Below are 19,415 nucleotides of genomic sequence, written 5' to 3'. Positions count from 1 at the left end.
ACCATTCCCTTCCTTGTGCAGTATCCTTCGGTCACACTGGCCTCCTGTTCCTTGGAAATTGCAAGCACACACGCACCTCAAGACGTGCTGGCTATTGCCTCTGCCGGGAGCATTTCCCCCTCAGATACCCACTTGCTCTTTCACTTCCTTCCCCTGCTGCCCTGCATGTGTCCTGTCCTGCTTACCCCGCCTTACTGTGGTCCACAGCATTGGTCACCCCTTCCCCACAACTAGAACCAGCTCCATGAGGGCAGGATAGTTGCTGTCCAGGGCCCACAGAAAAGTCATTAATGACCTGTTGAGTGAAAAGTTGTTTGGAGTTTTTCAGTTTTCAGTTCAGCCTTGGATTGCACACTGACTTGCTCCTGTACCCAGTTTATATGCTCTGTTGCTCTTGAGTGTGGCTGTTAACTTAGAACTTCCAGGTTGACAGGAAGTCCAAAAGCAATGGGTGTGCCGACGATCTGTCTTTGTTTCTTTTGACTCAGGAATGGTGGTGGTTGGGGTTGGTGCTCTGGGATTGGTGGTGTGAAAAGGCAGCTCTTGTGTGGCTTAATGTGATTTCCCCACCCTTAACGAGTATGAATTCTGAGTTGTTCTCAGGGGTGTTGGGGAAGGGTGGCTCAGCGGGGCTAACCTTCCTCCAAAGACTGCTCACCCTATTGCTTGATTCTGGACTCCTACAGGTGAAACTGGTGCAACATACCTATTCCTGCCTATTTGGAACATTCCTGTGCAACAACGCCAAGGAGAGAGGGGAAAAGCATACTCAGGAGCGGACATGTTCCGTGTGGTCGCTGCTTCGGGCAGGCAACAAGGCTTTCAAAAACCTACTGTATTCCTCTCAGTCTGAAGCCGTATGTATCCTTCAGCCCTTACTCTCTGATCAGAAGAAGGAATTTGGGGATGGTGACATGTGGGAGCCTTTTTCAGTAGTGACTGTTTTCTCAAAGGCATCACTGTTGTCTTTGGGTTGGTTGGTTCCACTTTTTTCCATCTGTCCCTATAAAGGCTTGTTTCCTGGTGCAGCTCTGACCTGCTTCTGGTTTGATTTAATACACATCTCTACTTTGTCACTCTAGACACAAATCTTTTCTGGCACCTCTGTCAGAGCTTACCTTACTCCTAGTATGTTCTGTCTAACAAGTGGAAGAGGTGCTTAAGCTGTCCCCTGGCCACCCCTCATAGCTCAGAAGGAGCTGCCAAGAGGCCCCCAGCATCCTTCCAGTGTCATCCACTGGATATCCACTGCAGCTCCTGTCTCAGCAGAAAAACGTGTATGACATTAGCATGTGTGTGTGTGATTTCCTGCTCACATGGAAAACTGGCAGGCTCTTTAAGACTTTGTTCCTTAAAGGAACACCTTCTGTTAAGCAGAGGAAAGGAGGCTTGCACATCTGTGTTGATACATGGTAATGTTCCTTTTGTCAGAATGCATCTTAAATTCTAAAGAAGTCAAAAGGAGGCTAATCAGAGGTCATATTGCTTTGCTGGATTGTTAATATGCTTCTCACTACATTTAAACAATCAAAAGATTTAAGCTAACTGCTTCTCTCTTTCCTTCAACTGTGTCTACTGGGAAAGTAACAATACAGGAAGAAAATTCTCTTCTTTTCACGTGATTAGTTTAAGTGATCCTATAAAACAGGTTTGACAGTGTCTTCTGAAGCCACATTTTTGTGCCAGGAAACACAGTCATCATCCAGTGGAATAACTTTCTGGATGAGGGGACGAATTGAGCCGATATAAGAGTCATTCATTCAGTAAAGGGAATCCTAAGAAATCATTTATGAGAAATAGATTTCTAAAAATCCTTTTAGATTTTCATGCCCACAAGAGGTGAGAAACGCAGATGGTACAAGGCAAGACCTGTTGGGCATTCTGGCTTGGTGACTCTTTTTGACCCTCATTTCTAAAGACTTGTTAGGAGTTGTTTAAACCTGTATCCCCACTGTTCTCTCCTCAGGTGCTATACCCTGTATGTCACGTGCGTAACCTGATGCTGTGGAGTGCAGTGTACCTGCCCTGCCCATCCCCGTCCACGCCTGTGGACGACAGCTGTGCACCATATCCAGCCCCTGGCACCAGCCCTGATGATCCGCCTCTGAGCCGGTGAGCCGAGGGTTGATGCCAAGACCTCAAGTCCTGCGTGGGTGTTATTTCTGTGTTGGGACACATCCAAGGCATGGTCAGAGATCATGACATTGTCTGACTCCACACATCTCTCTTAGATTTCTGAGGTTTTCTCAGGGAAGGTATAGGGTTTCAGGCTACAAGGCCATAACAGCCTCATTTCCTTGAAGGGTGTTGGGCCCTGTCACTACATTGTACTGTTGCATGCACCAAGCAGTTTCTCAGTGATGGAGCAGATCCTTTGGGTTCCTTGTGACCTTCTGGCTTGAGTTGCAGCCACTGCTCTATGCTCCTGCCTTTCTGCCATGATTTTATCTTCTTGGGCTTGAAAGGCAAATGTCAGATGATGGCAAGTTTGGCTTTGCCACATGAGAATTCACTTTATTGGATTCAGACTGTCAAGTAAAAAAATAATTTAAAATATTGTAATAGCAGAAAATCAACAATGCTTACTTTCCTTTGCTTGCTCTGTTGAAAAACAGGGCAATATTGTGAACTTTTTATTTATTAAAAAAATTTTTTTTAATGTTTTATTTTTGAGAGAGACAGAGTGTGAGTGGGGGAGGGGCAGAGAGAGAGGGAGACACAGAATCTGAAGCAGGCTCCAAGCTCTGAGCTGTCAGCACAGAGCCCGACACGGGGCTCAAACCCATGAACCGTGAGATCACAACCTGAGCTGAAGTCAGATGCCCGACCATCTAAGCCACCCAGGTGCCCCAAGTTTTTTTTTTGTTTTTTTGTTTTTTTTTTTTAAGTTGCATTTGCTGTTAGTTTGTATGCAGGAGCATGGGGTGGGAGGCTGAGAGGAAATTTGCAAACTAGAAGAAGGGCCCATCCAAGGAACTTTGCCTTTCTAGCAGTCTGAGCCTCACTTTAGAGATGCTGTAGCTTCTTAAGTAGCTGCAACGAACCCAGTTATGAAACAACTGCCCGTTAAAACCGATTGTCTCCTACTTCCTCTGAACAGCCTCATATTGTCATTTCCCTCAACCTCCTTTTGTTTAGGTTACCAAAGACTAGATCATTTGACAATCTGACCACAGCCTGTGACAACACAGTGCCTCTAGCCAACCGGCGCAGCAGTGACCCGAGCCTGAATGAGAAGTGGCAGGAGCATCGCCGCTCACTGGAATTGAGCAGCCTGGCTGGTCCTGGGGAGGAGCCTCTCGATCCTGACAACCTGGGGAAGCCAACCAAAGTGCTGGGCGGCGCAGAGCTATCTGTTGCAGCTGGAGTGGCCGAGGGGCAGATGGAGAACATTTTGCAAGAGGCCACCAAAGAGGAGAGTGGGATAGAGGAGCCTGCCCATAGAGGGAGCATTGAGATGCAGGAGGTCGAAGAGGAGGCTCTCTTAGGAAAGGAAATCAGGGGGAGGACCCTAGAGGGCTCAACCATTATTCTTCCTCAAGAACCAGAACTGGGTGATGCTGCTCTGACAAACCATCCAGGCACTAGCCTTTCTCTGTTCTCACAGGGTATTCCTGAGCAGCAGGGTGGGCTCAGCATTCTCCCCTGTTCTCTCCAGGAGTCTCCCAAGGGAGAATGTACCCACGAGGTCCCTGTGGAACAGCCTCGAATAGGAGCTATCACAGAAGATAGGGAGGAAGCATTTCTTCCAATCCCAGTAGATGTAAAAGTTGGCTATGGTACCTCACAGTCAAGTTCTCTGCTGCCCTCCCAAGTCCCATTTGAGGCCACAGGACCAAACACGGACAGTTCAATGGACATGTTAATGGAAGGTCAAGTCAAGTCAGAAAGTGGGCCCGAAGGCCATCATAGACCTTGCCTGGTAAACAGTGGCTGGTTCAGTAGCAAGGACATACTTCCTCAAGCCACGGAGCCGCAGTCTTCAGAGAGGAGCCTAGCTGAGAGACCCCAAGTGGGATCTGTGGTACATAGGACTTCCCCTGGCAGCACCCACAGCCCCACGCGTTCTCCTTGTGCCTTGCCTTTAGCCGAATGTAAAGAGGGGCTTGTGTGCAATGGTGCCCTGGAGACCGAAAATAAGGCTTTAGAGCAGCCCCCAGGGTTTAGCACCCTGCAGAAGCACCCCACCCCCAACGGGCACTGCACCAATGGGGAGGCTGGTAGGAGCAAGGACTCACTGAGCCGCCAGTTGTCTGCCACAAGCTGCAGCTCTGCCCACTTACACTCGAGGAACTTGCACCACAAGTGGCTGCATGGCCACTCGGGGAGGCCGTCTACAACGGGGAGCCCTGACCAGCCTTCCCGCAGCCACCTGGACGACGATGGCATGCCTGTGTATACGGACACTATCCAACAGCGCCTGCGTCAGATTGAGTCAGGCCACCAGCAGGAAGTGGAGACCTTGAAGAAACAGGTGCAGGAGCTGAGGAGTCGCCTGGAGAGCCAGTACCTGACCAGCTCCCTGCGCTTCAATGGGGACTTTGGGGATGAAGTGGTGAGTAGACCATGGTACCTCCATAGCTGCCCAAGGAGAGGGCACACGGAGGCTGGGTGCTCTTTGTGCCTGGTGCCTGGTGATTAGTACAGATTTCCTAAAGAATTGGAAAGGTGCAGAGTAGTCCTGTTGAGAGGCTAGAGATCAGCCTCAGCCATGTGAAAGGCAGTCTGCCTGTTCTTTCCCGCCTTTCTCAACTTCCCACGGGTGTCCTGTTTAGACAGAATAAGAGAGCACTATGTGGTTGGTCAGATCTCTTTGGAGAGAGGATCAGTTGTAAGAAAGGACACGAACAAGATCTTGGGTAGGATGACAGTATGGCAATGGCAGATATTCCTGTCAAATTGTAGTGCCTGTTCTAAACACCCCAGTAGCTAGTAAACTGTGAGCCTCCCCCCCAAACCACGCCTCCACCCCAGACATGGGCTGTAGCTGTGAAGGTTTCGTTGAACAAATATTTCTACCTGCCTTCTGGCAGGTGATGATGGCAAGTAGAAATGGGGAGAAGTATTGGTGTTGGCACTGTCCAGGAGTTAGCACTGATGAGGCCTGGTGACTGGAAGTGGGGCTCTGTGAGGGGAGGTTCTCAGGGAGGTGCTCTCCTTACTTGCTGGGTCTGACTTGTGTTCACGTACATGCGTGAGCCTGGCTCTGAAGCAGTCAGCGTACATTAAAGGCGGGCTCATCCAATGACTTTCAATTCAAACAGACTTCTCCATTTTTCCTTCATACTAATGATGATTTCTCATTTTCCCAAAGAGTCCTTCAGAGAAAGGAGGACATGCCCAAAGCACTCAGTTTCAACACGTAGATGTAAGTGGCAGGGTTGGATTAACAGACTCACTGGAGCAGCTCACAGAGTTCACACTCCATCCTGGTCACTTCTGCCCCACTCACTTCCTGGAACCCAGGGCCCATCTGTGCACTGCAGAGTCACTGCACACAGCCTTAGATCTGTGTCTCTCTCTTCCACCTGAGTTCAGGCCTGTCTCTGCACCTGCTCAACCCATTTCTTGGTGGCTGATGCACCACAGATCTGGCAGCCCTAACACTCAGGCCCACCCAAAGTCCCCGGTGCTCCCTTCTTTTCCAAGCCCTTTCTTCTTCTGGGAGGAGCCAGGTTCATTCTGTTCAGCTGTGTTTGTTTGCCAACAGACTTCAATCCCCGACTCGGAAAGCAATCTGGATCAGAACTGTTTGTCTCGCTGCAGCACAGAGATTTTCTCTGAAGCCAGCTGGGAGCAGGTGGATAAACAGGACACGGAGGTACAGGCTCAGCCCCTGTTCTGAGTGCCGTCCATGCAACTGTTTTATGGTTTTTCTCCACCCCTATCCCTGTCCCATGCCCCTGGCCAAGGAACGACCTCATAGCACGCTTAGCCTTGAGCCTCTGTGAATCTCAGCGCCTGTGAATCCCCATCAAGCCTAGAATTTCTGAGCCAGGGAGACTCAGCAAAGTGGTCCTCTCTCATTGCCTCTGTGGACTGGAGCCTTGCCAGCTCTCATAGTGACCCAGGGTGTTTGCTGCTGCCTGATACTTTATCTCAGGGGAGTTTGGAGTCCCCTCTAGGGAAACGATTTGGACGCCTTTCTTGTACTGCTGACATCAGACCTGCTGGGCTGGTGCCACCAGAGCCAGTATGGTTCTTGTGACTCTTGCTGCCCCCAGCATGGCTCTTGCCGGCTCCAGCTGGATGGCTCATCTCCCGTCACTAACCTGGCCCCATCTGTTTTACAGATGACCCGTTGGCTCCCTGACCACCTGGCTGCCCACTGCTACGCGTGCGACAGCGCCTTCTGGCTCGCCAGCAGGAAGCACCACTGCAGGTGCCGTTGGGGGGTGTGGTGGGTGGGCCAGGGTGTGGAGGCTACATTTTGGCCCTCAGTGCCTGCAGCTTGGAGAGGTGCAGGGATCTGGCTGGCAGTGTTCATCTGAGGCAGACCCTGGGGTCTACAGGACGCCAGCTCGTCTTTTGTGCCTCTGAGATTGGTGTTTGCATTTGGGGTCTTATTTCCAGTTCAGAGTGATCATGATAAAATTTTGAAATGTGCAAATGATGTCCCCTTTTGCTTTGCTTCCTGGATTAGCAGAGCAACAGCCACCACCCAAACTACCATTTCTTACTCCTAGAATACAATTTCTTCCTATTCAACATGGCTGCTATTGGCAAAAACAGTTTTCCTGCTGTGGGCAGAGAACTTCATTTGCCTACTCCTTACCTTGCTCCCTGACCCCAAACTTGTTTTCCTTGTGCCAGTAGTGATGAGACCTAGCTGCGGGGACTACTGGGGACAGCTGAGGACACAGTGTTCAATCCTTAAGGCTCCTGACTTTCTTTCTTTCTTCTTGGTTGGGGTAGTTAGTTGCTAGGGATGTTTTGCCCCAACTGGGGTGGTAGCTGACTGGAGGATGTTCAGTGTTCTTGGGATAGCATGTTTATCTGAATCCTGACATAGTTCACCCACATAAGTGAACCCAGGTAGAAAATGGAACCACTTCTTTGTCTAGAAATGATGCTTCTAGGACTGTATATCTCCCCACCCTGCGCCCCAAGCCCGAATGACTTTGGTTGGCTTCTCTGAGCTCTCTCTCCCCTCCTTGCAGGGACACTGACCGTGTTGATCAAACGTGGTGAGCATTTACAACAACCTGTCTGTGATGTCTACACATCTACAATAACTTCTCCACACTAACACTGCCATTTCCCCCTCTCTGCACTCATTGGGATAAAGCCGGGGGCTGGGAGTGCAGGCAGACAGGTGGGATTGGGGGGAATCCAAAGCAGCTGACTGAGGAGACTATGAGGGCCAAGTCAGGATGCAGTCATGCACTCTCTTTCTGCCCACACAGGTCAACCGAGCCATCTTGCTTGTGACTGAGAAGCAGTGCCTCAGCTGGGGCTGGTCTTGTGGAGTAGCCAGTTGGGCTTTCAGAGCTATTTCCTTTGGGTTAGTCATTGAGTGGAATGCTAGAATGATGCTTCATGACCTCCCAAGTCAGACAGCATTGCTGCTTCTGTTTTTTAAAAAGAGAGTGAGACTGAACAGAGGTGGTCTTCCCAGAGAACTGTTTTAGCATGGAAGACTTTAGTGGGAGGTTCCACTTAGGCTCTGTTAGGATCCCCTGAAAGAAACCAGATAGAAAAGCTTAACTGATGAAATTCATTGTCAGGATGAACTCCAACAGGTATGATAAATGTAGATGTTCAGAAATAGATTTAGGTAGTTTTTTTGTGTAACCACAGGTTCTTGCTGACTCATGTTTTTCAGAAACGTGAGTGCTTACTGCGTTCTAGAAGATGAAGTTGTGTGTGTTCGTTTTGGTTCTCTGTCCTTCCATTGCCCCATGTATAGCCTTCTCCTTGTGGTTTTTTGTTTGTTTTTGGTCTGCAAAGGGTATTTAGTATTTTCTCCTCTGTGTCCAGGTGGTCCTTAATCCAGCAGTGGGTTTGCATTCTGAGGAGCATAAATGAAAAGGTAGTGAGTGATGCTGGCCGAGGATGAGGAGGATTTCCCTTCAGCTGTTTTCCCCAAGTCTTTGGTGGGCGACTTCAGGCTCCTTGAAGTCTCCCATTCTTGGTTTTATTGAGATTGATTTGTACTTAAGGTCCTAGCAGAGTGGGGTTGTAAGGTGGGCAGAAACTCATCCTCTGCCAGTCCCTTTCCTCTTAGCTGTGAAGGGTAGCTGTTTGGATGTGCACCTGTGCTGCACAGACACATCATAGCTGGGCTTTCAAGTGGAGGAGGAGAGAGGGGCCTGGGTACAGTCAGGCCTTTGGGTGGAGCTCTGATATTCCCTGGAGATGCACGGAGGCAGGGGAGTGAGCCATAATTGACTGACACCTATCTAATAAGGGGGGTGTTTGTGCACGTGTGTTCATTTGTGCTCTTGTCCTTTCACCCTGAGCATGCGTCACTGGTTGCTTGTCTTCTGGCTTTGCATGCTGGCAGCAGGGCAGTCCTTGGTGACAATAGTCTGTTCTCCATGACCCTGCCTCCGAGCCTCTGGAGGAGTAGCCCGTTGGGCAAGGCTCCTCACTCCCCGGCTGGGCTTGGTAGTTTGTCTCCTCTGAGGGGCTCGGAGGTAGTTCCACTGGACTCTGGCCTCTCTGTGACCACAAGTTACACAAAGGCCATTGCCCAGGTGGGTGTGGCCAAGTGGGTTTTCTGGGCCAGAACTTACCCAGTGAGCTAGCAGCTACTCCTGCCCTGGGCCCTTTTGTTCTCATGGATCTCTCTTGAACATCTTCCTGTGCACCTGGTAATCTTGAGCCATAATGGTGAGGCAGCCAACTGTCCTTGGCCCTAAAGTCACAGTGGCGTGCGACTATGCTAGGTAGGGATCCCCCCCTCTCTGCTTGGCTTGTTCCTGGGCTAGACAAATGAACAGTTCATTGTTGGAGGAGTCTCTAGCACATCCGAAGGACGTACAACAAAGTCCTGTCTTCTGAAGTTGGTTTCCCTACACCATATCTGCTACTGAAACTAACATTGTTTTGTTTCTTCTTCTCATCTCAAGGAATTGTGGGAATGTGTTCTGCTCCAGTTGTTGTAATCAGAAGGTTCCAGTTCCCAGCCAGCAGCTCTTTGAACCCAGTCGAGTGTGCAAGTCTTGCTATAGCAGCCTACATCCCACAAGCTCCAGCATTGACCTTGAACTGGATAAGCCCATTGCTGCCACTTCAAACTGAAGCTCAGTGACCTGGGGCGGGCAGAGGCCAAGCTGCTGTTCCTCTGACAGGCCCACAGCCTGGGCAGACCGAGAGGCCCGTGCACTTTGGAATGGGGGCATGGAACCACCTGTGCAGAGTGACAGAAATTTGGGATGTACCACTGGACTGTAGATTGATTTTTATTTCCTGTTTTGTTTTTTTCCCCTCTCCCTTTTCCATCCTTCCTCTGCTTCCAAAAAAGAAAGTCTGCTGGTTGTCTTAAAAAAAAAAAATTTTTTTTTTTTTTTTTTTTTTAAATGGAAGACCAGAGGTTGCCAGCCGTCTGTGACTGTTGAGCCACCTGTTGTCCCATGATGCTGAGGGTTGGCTTGGTTCCTCAGGACGGAGAGAGGCTGGTCAGAGTCAGGAGTGGAGGCCTGAGCTAGTGGGGAAGAAAGCTGGGGCTGTTGTTTGTGACCATTCCTCGTGCCATTGTCACATCAGAGCTGATTCGAAAAACCTGTGCTGCTGAGGAGGCTGAAGCATCTTCCTAACAGACTGTCCCAAGTGCCCTCTGCCTCCTCACAGGAGCCGGGCCAGTTCCACCTCACAGATAAATGGGATTGGCATTTGGAGGGAGGGGCACATAATAAAATGTAACCCTTCTGAGCCTTGCTTTGGGGAGGGAAGGTGTTTGTTGTCCTGAGGCAAGCGAGAGGGCCTGGGAATCGGGGTGGCCAGCATTGTTCTCTCTCGCATGGGATTCTGTTTTTAACTCGACCCAGATGGTTTAGGGTTCCCTTCGCTGTCATGAGTATGCCTCCCTCAGCCAGGCTGTGTAGTGCTTCCCACCCTCAGGCATAGGAGTACAGACTGGCCAGAGTGCAGTGGTCCTGCTGCCATGGCCAAGGCCAAAGCCTTCCCTGAGCCCGGGTGCACCTTGAAGCCCCTGCCGGGGCCTGGTCCCCCCAAAACAATCTCTTTTCCTTGACCAGCACAGGGAAATCCAGACTCAGGGTTCCAAAAATTTCCCATTCCCAAACCAAACAAATCATGGATCTCCCCCTTAAGGGGTAGAATCAGCTTTTCAGAGTGCAAGCGTCTGGAAAAGGGAGTATGTCCCATACAATCAGCCTTCCTTCTCCTTCCCTTCCTGGGGCAGTGGGAAGGTCCCAGCAGTCCCCCTGCCCTGTTCCTGTGCTGCTGGCCAGCAGTGAGGGGCCACTTGGTGACTCTGCAGGGTTCTTTAGAGAAGTGACACAGCCTGTAGGAGATTTGGGGCACCTTTCCTCAGTAAGCTTTGATGTGGTCCAAAAAGAGCCTTAAATCAAGAATATTTGTGGTAGAGGTGAGTGTGGGGAAGGGTGGAGAGGAGTTTATAGGTTTGTGCTTTGTAATCTTGGCATCCATGTTTTGTGCCTGCCCTCCCTCTCAAGGGAGGGGCCATGCTTGGCTCTGCTAAAAGCTGCTAAGTGGTAATGGCGGATTGTGGTGAGTGGGTGGGGGTGAGGCCAGGGAACTCTCTTACCCTCTGGAAGCAATTCCCTGGCCAAAGGAAGTTGTCTCAGGAAGCTGGCTCCTGTGTGTGCCTCTGTGTGGTTAAGACGTGGCCCAGAGCCTTCCTTGGAGATGTCAGTCCAGGCAAAGCCAAGAGCATCTGAGCACGTCCCTGACTTCCCAGTTGCAGCAGGTTGCTCGCTCGGAGTTTGAATTCAGTGAAACAGGGTGTAGTTCTTCTCCGCACTCTGTGTGGTCTGGCCTTGCAGGTAGGGAGAAGTCAGTCTAATTGAGATTGTGCAGTTCTAGTGACAGGTGCCAAGAGGTTATGATACGGGTTTCTTGGGTCTGATGTACAGTGTGAATAAATGCTTGCAGCTCTTAGCCCTTTTCGATCAATGAAGCACTTTTTTATTAATATTTTTCTTTGTATGTAAAGGAGGAACCGTAACTCTCCGTAGCTGTACATATAACCCTTTTCTCCTAAAGAGGAGTCAGTCAGCGCTCCTATATTTTTCATTTTTTGTCAAAGCAAGAAGTAAATACTTTAGAACTGTTAAATATATAAATAAAGTGAATAAAGTTTAGTGTTCCGCATGGTAGCATTTGCTAACACGTTCCAATTCTTTGCCCTGTGATTTATTCCCTCTTCATCCCTTTTCCTTCTTAAACAGCAGCAATTGGAGGTGCTGCCGGGAAACTGAACTTTGGCGAAGGAAAACTACAGGTTTCTGTTCTACTCTGGACCTTTGCAAAGAGCCGCAGCACAATGCCCAAGCACTGAAATGTATTTCCTTGATGGTTTTGTCCCTAACATCTCCAAAACTAAGGCGGCAAAGCAGTTGGGCATCTTAACACCAGGGGTTCTTTCTCATCTGGAGAACTGAGCATCAATAGTAAATAAAACTACCTCTGGTCTCTAGGCTCCTCTCCCCACGTGCGCCCCTCCCCCCGCTGTCACTGCTGATGATTGATGGATCGCAGGGCAGCCTGTGCTCTGGCTCCTTAACCCCACCACACCCGGGGAGCACCAGCTGCACCTGCAGCAGTGGTTAAGCACAGAGCCCTGCATGCAGTGGAGTGTGGAAGACTTGGGGCAGGGGGAGGTGGCTGGAAATGCTTCTGTCTGTTCTTGGATGAGAGCATATGGGAGAGCAGAGAGCCCTTGGGGGGCAGAAGCTGAAACGGATGTGATTGGATTATGTGCCTAACTGTAGGTCCCCTTCCTCCCTCCGTAGAGAGGGCTGAACTTCTCTTTAGATCTGCAACCAGCCAAGCAAGACCCTAGCATCTAGTCCCTTCTTAACTAGTTCTTGCTCTTTACAAAGGTGTATTTTCTTTCTTCTGCATCACCACGGGGCATTCTTCCCATCCCACAGGTCTGTGGGAGAGCTACAGTAAGCAGTTCCTCCCTAGGGAAGGTGGGTATGATTAGTGCCCAGCTCTGGGCCTCCTCAGGGCAGGCTTTCCAGGGTCACTTTCTGGATGTATTCTCTGCCTAAAGTACATGAACACAAAGTATATAAACAGCTCAAATGATACTAGTCTGAAAGCTGAGAGTGCCATCCAGCGCGTGTTTGAGAATTAGCCTGTTCTCTGGAAGGAGAAGGTGCCACTTCAGCTGCTATCGGGAGGGCCATATTCAGACTGTAAAAATGAGTGTGTCCTAGCCAATGTCTGTCCACACACAGCTCCTGTTTCTAATCTCTAAGGGTTCAGCCCTCTGCCAGTTAAAACACTAGCAGAACCTAGCAAGGCTGTCAGGGGCCCATAGATGTGGAGCTGCTGGGGGTGGGAATATGAAGAGTCAGCGTGCTGAGAAGACCTGCACAGTGTGCATCTCAGGCTAAGGAAGTGATGTGGGAGATGGCCAGGTGCTGACAGAGGTGGTTTTCCAAGGGCAAGGCTGGTTTTCTGAGGACCCCACATTGGAGGAATTTGGTGTGAAGCAATGGGGGACTAAACAGTGATCTTGAGATGCCAGGATGTCCTCCTCCGAACTTTCTTATCCTGGCATTTTCTCAGTTTTCCCCTTCTTTCCAGACTCTGGCCTTAATCTCAGTCCAAAAGATGATAGAGCTGCCTTAATCCACTGGGATTTTCTAGTGAGGATGTACAGAAAAATTTTTCTTTACTTTGCTATTATGTTCACTATTCATTTCTATGTTAGCAAAGTATATTCTAAGACTTAAAAAGCTGTGGCAGATTTGACAGAGAATGAACAAAATGGTGCCAGAAGACCTGTTAAACAATATCCAGCTATTAAAAAATACTGAAATGGGAATCGAGGGTACACCCTAGAATAAGATTACAGGCTATTGAAATGGCTGATAGACTTTAGCTGCTGTGCATGAGGCTGGGAGATTCCATGTTTGCTGAAGTTAACTCTAGCCCTGACCTCTACTGATCCTTTAAGCATGAGGGCGGATTTGAAGGTGCTGTTGCAGGAATTCATCTAGCTAGTGCCCGTTCAAGTGATCTGACCCCCGGGCTGCACCTGTATCCAATTGAATTCTGTGAGGATAGGCTAAACAGCAGTTGAAAATGAGCCCTAGGTTGTGGAGCAGTGACTGACTCTCCGTTTGCAGTTTTGAGTGACATGGCAGGAATCCTAGGATTTAATTTCTAGTCAGGTTTTCTAAGAACATTTGTCCTAAGTTGAGGTTACTGACAAGGTATCGTGAGGGCCGGCCTAGAATGTTTGAGATGCTTCTAGCTGTAAGAGGTGACCCTTCTAAGCCTTTGATTCTTAAAACACAAGGCCCGCTGTCCCCAGCACATAACCACACTGACACTTTGTTCCTCTCTTCTGTATGCAGTTCACCATCTGCACATTTTGCACAGGTACCAGCTGCCTCCCCGGTGGAACAGTCCTCTTCTAAGCTAGGCCCACGTTCAGAGGCATGAGGGGAAGGACCCTCCCAGCCCCCAACAGGAATCACAAGGTTTTTGCTATTGTATTTTATTTACCACTTCCGGTCTTTTCTCTCCTGCCCAATTTGGGTCACCTTTTCTTACAGTGCTCCTGGCAGTTGCATTTAATTGTATTTCCAGTGAAATTTGTTTGGCATTGGCATTTAAAATGGGCCTTTAACTGCTTGGTTCATACATTTTTTTTTTTATGCAAACATAACCTATGAGCCTCGGATGCTGTTTAAGAAATGTGCTGTGTGTTGCTGCAGACAGTAGTGCTTGCCTATTGTAACAGTGTTGATTTTGCTGTAGCCTCAGTGACCATGTAAACGAAATAAATTTGTCATTTTCACCCACAAACGGTTGTTCAGCCCCTGGATTCCGGCTGCCACTGTGGTTCTCTAGTCAGTGCTATGACCAGTGTATTAGGTGCTGGGGATGAGTCAACTAGGCCCCTTAGTTGGTCCAGGAGAGGAGGGAGGGGCCTGGCCAGGAAGGGACAGCAGGGGTCAGCGTTTGTGTTTTGGAGGTAAGGGACTTGAAATCCTGACATTTACAGGTGGAAGGGGCCTTATAGATCATGTAGTTTTGTGGTTTTTGTGCTGTTTTGTGGGGAGGGAGCCCCCAGGCCCATTCAAGTATTAGACTTACAAGTAAGATATGATTTGAAGAAAGGTTTTGGTGCTTAAAATAAAAGTCTGAAAGTGATCGATTTAATTCAAAGTCCTGGTTTTTTCATTGAGGGAAACTGACCCTCAGGGAGTGGTAAAGACTTAAGGTTGTCAATGAATTAACAAAATCTGAATAGGAAACCTTGCCTGACTCCACCTCCACCACCTTCCAGTGCTCTTGGGCTTCCAGAAGACAGCCTTAGATAGCTATTTTAACCTGCTTATCTTTGAGCTAGCCAAGCCAAAAATCTCACAGAAGAGCTTAGTAGTTGACACCAAAAGGTTTAAAACTGGGAGCCTTCTCCCTTCTAACCAAAATTAAAAGGTTTTGGTATTATAATCATTGCTTTTGTTTTTAACCTTCCAAATATATAACAGTAGCCTGAACTAAGTAGTGACATTGTCTTAAATTAGTGGGATGGAGGGGGGGGGTGCCTTTTTACTACCGCAAATGGATTAGTTGTGAACGGTCTCAGCCTCCAATTTATTTCTGAATTTGTAGGATACAGGAAAAAAATCCTTACTGTAAATAGGTAAGTGGCTGCAAATGGTAATAGTCACAGCTTGCCTGCAATCTCTGGTTATTGACAAAAGTGAAGTAGATGCTTGAAAAAAAGGATTAATAGGGGAGAATATTCAATACCTGCTTTAAATCCTTATCCTCCATAGATTAGTAAGAAACACCCAACGATTATAAATAAGCACTCAAGTTATTCTACAGTGAGAGCCACTAGCATTGAGTTGCAGCTGGGCATGGTGATCCAGGCACCAGGCTAGCACCCTCTGCATCGCTGACCTCTGAGAAGCCTACACAGAGGCAGCTACAGACACCTTATTGTGAGGTCTCAGTCTAAGCTAATGTGTTTTATCGTTGAGTGTACATATTAGAGATGATTTTTAATATTTAATATGATCTTTGAAGTGTTTTCAGGGATCCCCTGAAGCACAGCCACAAGAGCCAGTTTCAAAACCACTAGTTTGGTGGAGAGAACCTGGGTTTGGAATCCCAGGCCCGCAGCACCAGCTGAGACGCCGGTGGGTGGGTGAGGAACTGAGCATTTCCTCATCTAGAGCAGAGCACTTTCCAGAAGAGGAGGTTGAAGGTGGGTGTTAAGTAAATGTTCCCCTCCCCACTGTTCATGAGATGAGATGGCATTTCTGTCTCTGGCTGCTGGCAGCTGGCAGACATTCTATTTTACCATATCTTAAAACTAGAAGACAGTTGGCCCCACCTCATGTCCTCCACCTTACAGAGATAAAATTTTGACTTTGAAGCATTCTGATCTGAGTTTTACAATAAATTACAAATGTATCACTACTCAAAGACTTTAAAGTTCATGTATGTACTTTATTAAAGGATTAAAATTTTTTTAATGGAGGCGGGTCTGCAGGTGTACTGATGCTTTAAAATTATATAAAAGCAATGAAAGGGGGTCAGAAAGAAACTGCTTGTTGGGTTTGAGGAGGTGGCAGCTAAGAACTCCTGTGCCCTGTGGAGACTGAGGTGGCCTCACTTTGCTGAGGTGCCAGATTACACACCGAACTGCAAGATGTAGACCCACTCTCCAGGCTGAGGAACAGGGGAGGCAGAGCCAGGTGGCCCTTACCTCTGTAGCATAGATGTCTGAGGCAGAGGCCTGGGCCCAGACTGTGTGCTCTATCTAGCAAGAGAGCCACCATGAGGATCCTAGAGTCCGTGGTTGGAAAAGGAAGCGAAGACCTTGCATTCATATGATCCTCCCTGCCATCTCCAATGCTAATGGAGCCCAAGGTAGCCGAACATATTAAGGCTTTGTCACGCAAGTTAAAATAGATAAGTGTTAGTTGTAAATGGTTCCCCTGTTGTACTTTGTTGCCATTTGGAAGGTCAGTCCCTAGAACTGCAGGTTCTTTCAAGTCACCCAGAAGGTGGTACCCACTAGCATACATTCTGGGGGCAGCTCCCACTCTTGAGGTCCCTCCCTGTCAGCCCTTGGGACGTGACCTCCCTCCTTTGGCACCTCAAGGGTATGATTTTTCATCTGACTTGATCAACCAGCTCAGAAGCTCCTATTGCCCCTCTAACACTGTTCTCAGATGTCCCCAAGTACTAGCCATACACCCCAGACCCTGCCCCAAAGCATTCCTTCTCAAAGCACTTTACAACAGGGTAACCTTAATAAACCTCCTGCTGACTCTTACACCTCTTCAATTGGCCTTCAGGGACTTTTCCTGACAGTCCTCTCCCTGCTTCCTAAATATTGGTATTCTTGAGGTTCAGTTCTCTGCCCTCCTTTCATGCATGCTTCCTTGGAGACTTACAAATCAAGGTATTTAAAATGGAGACACTTTATTAACCACAGCTCCCTATGAGTCTGCCAGGGATGCAGCAAAGGCCATGTTCCCAGGAGCTTGAAGAAACTGCTAGCACATCAGTTGTTCCCACCAGAGATGTGTTCAAGGCCATGCCTCACATGTACACTGCCCTCCACCCATCCCCATGCAGTTCTGAGGCATTAACTTCGGGACTGTCTCGGGCCTGAGGGCTCTGCTAACCCAATCTGGTCAGTGAAAGGAGGGCTGAACGGAAAGGCCTTGCAGCACCTGACCTTGCTCTTTTCCACTGCTAGGTTTGGTGGTTCCTTACAGAGCAGTCAGTGCCTGGAGCTGGGGTGAACATTGGTGCCAATCTGCCGTTCCCTCCTCCACTCCCAAGGAGGACGTTAACCTCTTTCCAGACACCCTCCCTTGGACTGGGAAAAGCTCCATCATTCAGTCTGGTTATGAAGCTCACTCTTAAAAAATTCTGAACCATACCAAGCAGGAATGAACCAGAGCACCTAGAGCCGCCTTAACAGCTTGAGGGGAGGAGGCCAGCTGGGGCCTCTGCCTCTCCTTACCTGAGCATCCTTGATCATCCTTGTCATTCTTGTGTCCTCCACCCAGTCCTGTCCTGCAAGCACTCCAGATTTTTGGAGATCACGGCCAATGCCTGAAAAACCTGGATGGACCTGAGGGCAACAGCCTGGGTATCTGAGGTCATCTAGTCACCCCTCATTGCTGGGGACCCTCACTGAGGGTCTTTGCTTTCAACAGCTCTGGATACACCAGGACTCCTTCATTTAACAAATAATTGAGGGTTATGGGTCTGCACAGGCTTCACTGGTGACTCACACATATCCGCCCCCACCGTCCCATGAGATGATGACATGGCATTTCTGTTTGTCTCAGCACTGTTTGCCCTAGGAGTGTGCCGTCTGTTAGGAAGATGAGGCAGATAAAAATAAGTTAAAAGGTGCTTATTATCCAAAAAGAACTGAAAAAGCCCCTTTGAGTCAACCTACTTAAAGTGGAGACTAGAGTTGCATATATAAATAGTGAAAAAGGTTTGACTGGAACTAACTGCAAAACGAAACTACTAAAACTAGTATCTCTTAACAAAGTGCAATTGCAATTACGGGCTAATCCTTAGAACAGAATCATTTTATGTATATTTCCTTCCTAAACTTTATATAACTGCATAATAAAACAGACACCATTCCCACAGGGCAGTCAGTTTTGAAAAGTTAGTCAAGGGTCTCCTCAGTTTTCCTTAAAGCCTCTCTTAATCTGTTAGCTCTCTGATCCTCTAGCCATACCCATGAAGTACCTAATTGGTTCCATGAAGCTCTTCATGTGTTAATGGGCCTCTCAGATCCTCATCTGCCAATGACTGCAATCTTTGAGCAGTTTCCATCAATACCTTTGTAACTTTATGAAATTCTAGGCTTTAAAACTTAAATTGTACTTCAGCACCATTGTGTTGTATTGTCAGTGTCAGAAGTTTCTGACCTCTTACAATCCTAAGCACGAGATGGGAGAGATGGACTATGCTGGGTGGAGGGTGTTAAGCAGAGAGATGTTTAAAAAGAGACAACTGGCCCCAAGTGGAGTCACTTGTGCTAAGCCCCATGTTAGCAAGTCACAGCTTAATAACTAACCCAACTGCACCTTCAGCTCCTGAGGTATAACCTTTAACCAGTCATCATGGTACCTAGTCGGCACTAGTGAGATAAACCACTTGATAGACCCCTTCCGTTCCTGTTAGATAGGCTACCTTCCTGGAACAATGCATTCTTCACTAATAATTCCCCTTTTCCCACCCCCATTTCTGCCTTTTAAAAACTTTGCATTTTGTATGGCCCTTCAGAGCTCCTTTCTATTGCTGGATGGGAGGCTGCCTAACTCATGAGTCATTGAATCATGCCAATTTGATCTTTAAAGTTACTCAGTTGAATTTTTGTGATTTAACAATGTCTAAATGGAAAGTAATTTTTTAAATGGTCAGTTGTTTGGAGAATATTTTTCACGTCTGAGGACTTTTGATTTCCTCTACAACTGGAGGAAGCTGGATATTGACTACTTAAATATGGCTCAAAGGAGGAAAAAAGCCCATCGACATGTCTGACCAGAGAGCCTGCCCTTGAGGGGCAGCAGTGATTTCAACTGATGGCAATATTGGGTCAGCAGGAGCCAAGACAGGAGGGCAGGTTTGGGGAACTGAGTGAGCTGGAGTACATGGATTAGTAAGTGAGGAAATATCATTTAAATAGGCCAAGAAAGTCTATTTCAGGTTAAACACCGGTCTCCATTCTATAACTATTTGAGGTTTCTGAACAGAGAACTGAACAAAATGAAAATAGTTAAGGTTTTATTATGGGTCAGTCACTGTTTAAGTACTTGGATGGACACATGTAATTCTATCAACTTGGTGAAGTCAGTACTATTATATCCTCATTAGAAAGTAAGGCAAACGAGCCAGCATTGTGAAGGCCCTGGCCCAAAGTCACACAACAAATAAGCAGCAGAACTATGGTTTGAGACTGGGCCTTCTGCCTCCAGAGGCCACACTCCCAACTACTGCCCTACTCAGTCTCTCCTTAGGGCCAGCTGGGAGTGGGAGCTAGGAGGATGAAGTGGGAAGAACGGTAAGAGGCCATGTGCAGGATAAAAGGCCTAAATCAGAGTAAAGAAGGCTTAGGAGCAATTCCAAAGGGACCTTTAAAGTACTAGTACTATTACATAGGACTATGTATTTCCAAAACCCAGAACTGTATTACATTATGCACAAAGGAGTACATGTTGCAAGAAGGAATTAGCTACTCACTA

At 48.0% G+C, this 19,415-nt stretch overlaps 1 protein-coding gene across 8 annotated transcripts in view; it reads left to right on the top strand.

Annotated features, from left to right (window-relative positions):
- The window catches only part of MTMR3 (myotubularin related protein 3), a 151,086-nt gene extending 137,109 nt beyond the window's left edge, over positions 1 to 13,977 (top strand). For 5 of the 8 annotated variants that reach the window (XM_047088013.1, XM_047088010.1, XM_047088014.1 and 2 more), the window contains 7 exons: positions 687 to 857; positions 1,967 to 2,112; positions 3,139 to 4,555; positions 5,711 to 5,821; positions 6,294 to 6,382; positions 7,161 to 7,187; positions 9,075 to 13,977. In XM_047088013.1, the coding sequence (XP_046943969.1) occupies positions 687 to 857; positions 1,967 to 2,112; positions 3,139 to 4,555; positions 5,711 to 5,821; positions 6,294 to 6,382; positions 7,161 to 7,187; positions 9,075 to 9,246 (2,133 nt within the window). In that variant the 3' untranslated portion in view covers positions 9,247 to 13,977. The remainder of the gene's footprint in view (positions 1 to 686; positions 858 to 1,966; positions 2,113 to 3,138; positions 4,556 to 5,710; positions 5,822 to 6,293; positions 6,383 to 7,160; positions 7,188 to 9,074) is intronic. The other 3 variants (XM_047088016.1, XM_047088015.1, XM_047088017.1) reach the window with 3 other exon arrangements.
- The last annotated feature ends 5,438 nt before the right edge of the window (positions 13,978 to 19,415 follow it).

The sequence above is a fragment of the Lynx rufus genome, unplaced genomic scaffold (assembly GCF_022079265.1).
Source record: "Lynx rufus isolate CCGP_SWC_20201006 ecotype Redwood Valley unplaced genomic scaffold, mLynRuf1.p SCAF_24, whole genome shotgun sequence".
In the NCBI taxonomy this organism is placed as follows: domain Eukaryota; kingdom Metazoa; phylum Chordata; class Mammalia; order Carnivora; family Felidae; genus Lynx; species Lynx rufus.
This window is presented reverse-complemented; position numbering and strand designations above follow the sequence as displayed.